Source organism: Helicoverpa armigera, chromosome 30, assembly GCF_030705265.1.
Source record: "Helicoverpa armigera isolate CAAS_96S chromosome 30, ASM3070526v1, whole genome shotgun sequence".
Taxonomy (NCBI): Eukaryota; Metazoa; Arthropoda; class Insecta; order Lepidoptera; family Noctuidae; genus Helicoverpa; species Helicoverpa armigera.
The window spans coordinates 716,511-725,359 of NC_087149.1; the positions used below are offsets into that span (position 1 = coordinate 716,511).

General features: G+C 38.9%; 1 protein-coding gene across 1 annotated transcript; it reads right to left on the reverse strand.

Annotated features, from left to right (window-relative positions):
• Positions 1-8,701, reverse strand: LOC110383016 (zinc finger protein 91). Its single transcript, XM_064042786.1, has 5 exons — positions 8,395-8,701; positions 5,774-7,137; positions 3,980-3,983; positions 2,556-3,674; positions 1-1,430 (listed from the first exon to the last, which is right to left on the reverse strand). The coding sequence occupies exons 1-5, from the start codon at positions 8,578-8,580 to the stop codon at positions 204-206; spliced, it is 3,900 nt and encodes a 1,299-aa protein (XP_063898856.1). The 5' UTR covers positions 8,581-8,701; the 3' UTR covers positions 1-203.
• Between the last annotated feature and the right edge of the window lie 148 nt (positions 8,702-8,849).

An 8,849-nucleotide genomic window follows, 5' to 3' on the forward strand; every position in this document is an offset into this window, starting at 1 on the left:
GGTACGCAAACTACATGCCAGCAAGTCAATCTACCCTCTGTCAAATACCAATCGAATGTTAACCTTCCACTATTGTGATAGGGTTGAAAATCTATTGAAATGGATGGCTGTTCCCTTAGGACTATTTCGATGTGGCATACGCAATCAAAAGTTGTCTTTTAGAGATTTTAATACCCAAAGCAATTAATCAAGTAAAACAAATACTAAGGCCAAGATAGGACACTATCAGGTTCTCTATGAGCCTTGTCCATATGCTTTTTCAGCTCATGTTTTCTAACGAAATTCGCAGGACATTTCAAACATGGCAGCCTAAATCCCTTATTATGCCTCCGCTTAGCATGTTCCGATCTACGCGACGCAGAAATGAATTTTTCTCCACAATCTTCACACTCATAAGGCCTTTCGCCCGTATGCCTTCGCCTGTGGTAAACGGCGGCCATTTTGGATACTAGTTTCACGCCACAAATGTCACATTCGAAATTTCGAACGCGGGTATGCACGACTGTGTGTTCAGCCAGTCGCGTTGGGGTGTAAAACCTTTTTCCGCACCATTGGCACTGATGAGGTCGTATATCCATGTGTATCCAGAGTATATGGTTTTTGAGTTGGGGTCTAGAGTTGTATGTTTTTCCACAATGGTCGCAGGTGAATGTAGCTGGGTCACGGATGTTGGAGCGTCTATTTCGCGGCATATTCTGAGCGTTGGGTTTAGCATCCGGTTCACATTGGGACCTATGTTCTCTATAACATCCTCTGTTTGTAAACTGACTTCCACAAGCTCTACAGGTTCTAACCGCATGCATTTGCGAATGGGATTCAAACGAAGCGTTTCTTGGGAACGTCCTTCCACAGTCAGCACAAGTCAGAACGCCAGCTTTATGTGCCTTTTTCACATGTTTTTTTAACTGCACTTCACTTGGACATAAAATTGGACACTTTTTACATAAAAATACAGTCTCATTATGAACGGAAGACAGGTGTTCTTGCATTTCTTTGCCTCTGACGAAAACTGAACCACAGATTAAACAGGCTTCCTTATGCCCACTGTTTCTCAAATGAGTATTTAAGTAGTACGGGCTGAGAAAACTTTTACCACAATCAGGACAACTGCAGGACGGCCCTGTGCGAGCCCCTCGCGGTTTTCTATCGACTGTTTTCTTTGTTACTCGATTCCTTAATCGATTAATAATCGTCTTGGCGTCACTAGTGTTGTAATCTTTGAATGTTTGTATAGTTAAGTCTGGGGTTATAAAGGCGCATACAGACTTCACGGGTGGGGCAGCCGAGTATGGTAAAGTGGACAGGTTAACGAGGGCCTTTTTCCATACTTTTTCTGAGTTTCTGACGAAAAGGCGGAACTCCTGGGCGGCGAGGGCGGTGCTGGCGCAGGTCACGCATGCGCCTAGTGGTATTAGGGATTCTTCGGTCATCTGGAAAAATAATAATGAGGTTGATAGAAGGGTATCATAGAACTTTACATAGAAATGCCTATCGTATTCTGTTGCCATTTTTGGTAGTAATTCATAATTATTAACATCTTAGTACGGCCCGGGTAACTGGGATGAGAAGATCAGAAAGGCAGTCGTTCCTCGTTGAACACTGATACTAAGCTTCATCGGGTTAGTAGACTGGAAGCCGACCCCAACATAGTTGGGAAAAGGCTGGGCAGATGATGAGCGAAATCTGTAATAATTCTACATCAGATATTTTAATGGCTTTTTCGTCAGAAAACTATCAATTAATAAATGGTCTAACATTTAATGATGTTTCTAACTGCAAGATACATACTATTTACTTTTACGTACCTACTATTTCTATTTACGTACTATTTATCTAGTTTTTCAAATAGGTTGGGCACATAAAAATAAAAAATACCGTTGTATATTAAAACTATATTCTTAATTTATCAAATATCATTGTTTCGAAACAGTTAACTTAATTAGAACAAGAGTATTAAAAGCAAACACGCGAATTTATCATGAACACAAAATAACTTAAAAAAATAAAATATGCTTCAATACTGAACTCTTTAAATATTTCCATCTCTTTTACTCGGTGAGTTGCACCATTTAACTATAACGATGACCGAACCATTTTCAGTTGTCAAATCGCTGAGTAGACCAATGGGCGGAAAGTATACGGCTGGTTATGGTTTGGTTATCGTTATAGTTAAACGGTGCAACTGGAGGAGGCAAAATGCGTGTTTAGAAAGTGAAATTGCAGTCATAATCAAGTGTATAAACTTAGTAGGTTTTCAGAGAATCTTTTAAAATTCAAATATACAACGAAAATTTTCGCCAACTTTTATGCGGATAAAACAAGCCTTTAAATTAATGGAAAAAACAATTCATCACTGCCGAGAATCGCACTTAAAAACAACCTAAACCGAATCTTAAATCAATCTTAGTTCCATCAATGAGGTAGTCAGTCTACTCCTTTTCAAAAGTACTCCTCAATCTTTTCGTAACAGGATTAATTTCTCTTTTGGCAGGCATCACTTCGACCACAGAATAATGTACTGAGAGATAGTGTTTCTTCAGCTCGCACGGCCTCACAAACCGAGCCGAACACTTCTCGCAGCCATGCTTCAAATCTTTAACTCCCCTATGCCGCCTCTTTATATGATCCAACCTTCTAGAAGACGAGAGGAACTTATCGCCACAATGTTCGCAAGTATACGGTCGCTCCCCAGTATGAATTCTCTGGTGTAACTGAAAACCTATCTCAGTTCGCAATTTTGCACCGCAACAGCATTGAAATATCTTCCGTTCTGTCTTATGGACTCTTTCGTGAGACCTCAAGTGAGACAGCGTGGAGGTTCTTTTCCCACAAGTCTGACAAACGTAGGGTAAGACGTTTAGATGTTTTTGTATCATGTGAATCCGTAACGAGGGTTTCCGATCATAAGATACGCCGCAGTGATCGCAGGAATAGTGGGAAAACTCTACGGGTTGCCGGTCAGAGTATTTGCATTGTTTCTGGTGGTATTTAAAACATTTGTTGTTTTCATAACTTTGATTGCAAGAAGGACAGTGGAAGAGGGAGTGGGAAGGCGCGTGAGCTCTCAATGCTCGTTGGTTGATGTAACTTTTACCACAAACATGACAAGGATGGGATAGCTTATCATGCGAATCTTTGATATGTTGTTTCAGCAGAATCTCGGCGTCAAATAGCTTGTAACACATATTGCATTCGTAATAATGTAGCTTGTGCTGGCTCAACAAATGTCTGCCCAACTTTTTCTTGTTCACTACAGCGCAGCAGACACGGCAAGCTCGCTTTAAAGTGTTACCAAGATGGTGGTTCAAATTATCAGGCGTGGAGAACTTCTTCCCACAATCCGGACATTTGCAAGCAGCTTTTACGCCTAAAATACGTCTATGTTTCTGCGGTTTTTCCGGCTCGACCTCATACTTCATATTTAGTCTTTCTACAGCATGTTTTTTGGTTGGTACGCTGTCTATTTGGTCTCTAACTATGGTCTTTTCCTGGTTGTAGAATATGAAGTAGGCCTTATCTTTGTCTGTTGGCGGGTAGACTTGGGAGATGTAGTTCGAAGCCTCTGTCCAGTGGTGTGAGGACAGCGCGCATAGGTTCTTGAAGGTTATGGCGGCTAGGGTGTCATCAGAACAGCTCCAACATAAGCTGCAGGGGAGCGCTGGGTCCATCTCCATCTGAAACGACGTTTTCAATCAGTCCGCTCCTCTTGGTTTAGCTTTGATTAAGTTGCCAATCTTTGGGTAAGTTGACTTGAGTAAAACTGCCTATTGCTTTAAAGCACTGATGGATACAGAGTAGGGAATAAACTGGTTGTGTATAAACGCAGTATTTTTTCGTAAGTTATTTTGATACAAACTGTTTTGTCAATTGTTTTGACAAAAGGAAAAACGTTTCACATTTTGTGATCTTTATTGAAAATAAAATAATAAAGTATTATGTACAACTTAAGTTAAAACATTTGGAAAATACATATATATACCCAACTGAACATTGAATTTAGTTTAAGACTATTAGCCAAAAAGACTTTTATAGGGTCAAAAGTCAAAACATGAAGTCAGCCAACAGAAATAGTAATTTTAAATTATTAATACCAAAATATTCAGAAATAATATTAAGCTTGCAAAACGTTCACTTTCTCTAACTGGCTACACCAGCCATTTCAAGCTCATGTTTTTTCTTATGCTTCTGAAAACCCCTTCTAGTACTATACTTAGCACCACAGTGACAAATAAACCTATCTAGGACTTTCTCATGAATATTACTGTGTTCTATCAAATGACTGCGACTGGACATTTTCTTTCCACACTTATCACATTGAAATGTCCAACCAGTCATATGTACATGCTTAATATGCATTCTTAATACATTCTTATTTGTATATGAAGCTTGGCAGTAGTCACAAATGTATATTAGTCTATCTTTAGTGCGAGGAACACAATCCCTTTTGTGGTAGTTAAAACAAATGCGATTTGGGAACTTTTTACCACATCCGCAAATAGAAGGGATATGTTTATTCATGTGGCTTATTAAGTGGCTAGAAGTGGCGAAAGTTTCGTGACAATCTATACATTCGTGGGTACCTTTATTGTGTTTTTGTTTATGCAGTTCAAAATCAGACTTTCGGACGAAACTGTTTTCGCAAAACGAGCAAAAGTGTGCAGATAATTTGTGGGTCTTACAATGATCTTTGTAATCTTTGAAATCGAAAATTTCAGAGCAATGCAAACACTTCTTTTTGCGAAAATAACCTATGTGTTTGTTATATTTGTTGATACAACGAAATGGAGCATCGCATTCCGGACACACAAACTTCCTAAACTTAGATGACTTATTTATTTTTCCTCTTATTTTCACTTTATGTCGTCGAAGCCTATTATTTAGACCGCGTAATGCGTCCTTTCGTGTTTCAATTTTGCCGACCGTTCTTACAGTATCAATGTAAGTTTTTATATCGTTCCCAATTTCTATATAGACATTTTTAGCATCGGGAGTAGGAGTGTAATTGTTTAAAAAGGTTGATATGTCATTCCAACGTTTTGCGGACTCCTTGCAAAGTCTTAAGAAAGGCAGTAAGGAGGTTATGTCTTGGCTGCAATTGTCGCATATGTTGTTTGGCAGCGGTGGTGTGAACTCGACCTAAAACAATGAGTTTTTTTGGTCTTTAGCTTTTTTTCTTAAACAGGAGATTCATAAAGAGGTCGGTTATTGGTCACTGATTCTTATTTGCAATGTTTGTTTGGAAAAATGCTTAGATTTTTAACCGAACACGGTGTACTAATGATATTACGAGTTTTATGTACTTATTAGTATGCCCAATTCTATGTAATGTAAGGTTATAATTTTTCTGTCTGTATTTTCAGTTTTAACAAGTATGAAAACAACAGACCAAAGAGTTCTTTGTGAGGCATAAATGTTCTGCATATCTTTTCTACGTCATCATCTGCTAAGCCTTTTTCAGACTATGTTGAAGTCAGTTTCGACTTTAGTCTAACTGTATGCAGCTGACTACCCTTGCTTGCGAAGAGCGACTGCCTACCTGACCTCCTCAACCCAGTAACCCTTGGTGACTTTTGTGCATACGTCTGTATAAATAAATAATTGGAATTACCGCTTTTTAGTGTGTATATGTAAAAAGTATATCAATATTTTCTTAAATCTCAAAGTTGTAATTTAGGCGTATGTTTATAAGAGTGCCGGAAGTAGTTGCCTACAGACGTGTGGAAGAACTGGTCAAGATAATCACCTAGCTATTAAGTTATTCCAGACTCCAGGCTATTCCACCACCTCCTTAAGCTTCGGTACTCTGATAGGACCCTCACAATCCTGATGCTTCCTACTATGATGGAGTAACCCTCGACAGCTGCTGAACTTCTGATGGCACTCATTGCATTCAAACTGCATCAGTTGTTCCTTCCCTTCACCATGCACCGAGTTCACATGCTTCTTCAACCGATAAGGCAGTCGGAACCTAGCTGGACAGAACTCACAAGCGTGCTTCAGAACAATGTCAGAATCTCTGTGACACTTTCTGATGTGTTCTGATCTTCGAGAGGACGCGGAAAAGGAGTCACCGCAAAATTTGCAAGTGTATGGTCTTTCTCCGGTGTGAAGACGAACGTGTTGAACGTAACCTAATTTTGTTTTTAAAATGATACCACAATGACCACATTGGAAGGACTCAGTTGACTCGTGTTTTTTGACGTGAGTGGTCATGTGAGCTGCTGCGAGCAACTTCCCACAGTACACACAAGGCCTATGTGTATTCTTCATATGTACTATTTGTATGTGTGCAGCTACAAACTTCTTGCCCGCGAACTTCTTTTTGCAGTAGTCACAAATGCATTCGGAGTCGGCACTACCACGCATACCAACTTTGATGTCTTTATTCCTCTTTTTTACTGTGATTGTGACTCTGTTTTTAGTTTTATGAGCGTCTAGACGCGTCCTATCGAGGTTACAGCAGCGTTTAACGTGGTAGTGGTAACATTTCTGGTTTCTAAACAACTCGTCACAGCCAGGACACGTTTTTGGCGTATGAACTGATAGATGGGCGTAATAAGCATGTTGGCTTTGAAAGTTTTGGCCACATTCACCACAGGTGCAGGCCCCAGACGCATGCGCTTTAGAAAGATGTGTCTTATACTGTGTATAGGTACGAAACATAGCCGGACACTTCTTGCAGTCATAAGGCTCTCTTTTATGTTCCTCAATTAAATGTTCAATCAGTTCCTGTCTAGTCATGATTGCTGCACAAATGTGACACGCACGTTGGTTGTTGGACGACTCCTTCAAATGTTGGCACAAATGTTGGGCATATAAGAACCGCTTGCCACAACACGGGCACTGACATTTAGTGCTTTTAATATTTTCTGATTTAGTATTAACTGGGGACGGTGGTTGTGTGCTCTCCTGCTCTTTTTTAAGATCCTGCTTTGTTATACAAATACTATTCTCTGTGATAATAGCTACAATATTGCTGGTGCAATTTGTGTGGTTTGGGATGCCGTTCAGCAGTTCGAGGGTTGTCTCCCACTGTGAGGCAGCTCGTCGGCACTGGCTTCTGAAGTCAGCGGCTTGGAGCGCTGACACTGAGCAGGGGGAGCACAATCCTAGAGGCAGGTCTTCATCCAGCAGCACCTGCAACCACCGGACTAGTCAAACGGCCAATACGCTGTATTCCTTGCCTTCTTATAAGATCCTATGCTTTCCATTTTGAAGATTTTTTTTCTTAATTGGGATATTGAGTGGAGTACTTAATAATTTAATGTCCAATGCTAAGATTCTAAAGCTTATTTTAATATCTTGAAGTTAGAAAAGGGTAGAGTTTCTTTTGTAGGTTTAAAATAGATTAGGTACTTTTGTATAATAATTCCTCCATTTGTTCTAAATTAAAAGCTCAGCTATAAATGCTGGTGCTAATTCAAGTTGTGTGTAAAACTAGGTTAGTTGTAAAAAAAAAGATTTCTGAATGTTTGAAATAATCTTCTGATACTGTGGATGCTGAGATACGGATAGAATCAAATTAAATTTTCATTTATCATCAACCTCCGAGCCTTTTCCCAACTATGTTGGGGTCGGCTTCCAGTCTAGCCGGATTCAACTGAGTATATTTTATATTTCCATTTAGAAGAACAAAAATGAATTGCAAACTGATAGATATCAGATGATAGGTCTATGGCCATTAAATATAAGAATTGTTGAAGACCTTAATCACAGAAGCTGTTAGCAGTCTAAACCTTAAATGTTCTTTTTTTCTTATACAGCCGTGAGATTCATACGAGGAGGTGTAAAAGATAAGGCTTAATTTATAGTTATTTTAACAGTTTTTCTAATTTAATAGATAAAAGTTTAAGTGTAGCTTTGGAAATCATTTGAAATCATGTTCACTTTTGTTTGAGTTATTTGCGAAGAAAGACACAACCAAAATAAAATTTGGACAGAAGAAGTAAATAGGTAATATTATTTAGCACGATAATTTTGTGTATCTAATTAATACGAACATAGTAAATTGTATTAGGCATAGTTATGCCTACATTATTATATTATAATACCTAGTTAAATAACAAGCGGAAAGTACTCTATCGCAATCGAATGACGTCATAGCTGGCTTCGTAAACGCCAGACAAATGAAAAACAAACGAATTGTTTCCAAAAAAGCGTTTAACTTCAGTAAATCGAGTGATTTATCATATTTTAAAATTATAATCTACAATCTGAAAGTAATAAAGCCGCAACATCCAACGAGATTATCAAAAAATAATAATTTTCAATTTTCATCGAAACCCAACGGCGGCCATCTTGCGACCACCACGGCGGGAAGACGCCGTTCCGTTTTGCACAGAAAATAAACAAATCGTTGGATGCTGAGCTTTGATATGTCAAAAAATATGTTACCTCGACTCCTGTGATGACTTCTAGCAGTTCAGCGAGGGTTACAGGCTTGTCTCCATCCATCATGACGGTGTCTTCTAAATGAACTTGACCCTCGCTCGTATCGCCCATGCATATTCGGCATCTGTCTGAGCCGTCTCCACGCACTATGTGGGACACCAAAGCCTTAATATCCACTTGCCGGCTCATTTTCGATATTCCTTGGAGTAGTTTTTAATAATTCAGATAGTTTTTCAATTATTTTTTCTGTAAAACTAAATTCAAGACGTCACATGCGTGTCGCCGAAGTAAAGTTTGACGTTTGTTTGTAGTGATGGGAGTGGAGTTCATGGGAGTTTGATGTTATCGATATGTGTAACGGTTTTATTTTATTCTATCGATGTATAAAATATTCAAAAATTGAAAAGTGAACTATACTTTAGTTAGATAGTATTTTGCCAGGATGACAAAGGTAACAA

Coding starts and splice junctions, on each gene's coding strand:
- LOC110383016 (XM_064042786.1), bottom strand. CDS start 8,580: ATGAGCCGGCAAGTGGATATTAAGGCTTTGGTGTCCCACATAGTGCGT. Junction 7,138..8,394: donor AAGTCATCACAGGAGTCGAG/GTAACATATTTT, acceptor CGGTGGTTGCAG/GTGCTGCTGGATGAAGACCT. Junction 1,431..2,555: donor AGAAGTGTTCGGCTCGGTTT/GTGAGGCCGTGC, acceptor TTATTTTTCCAG/ATGACCGAAGAATCCCTAAT.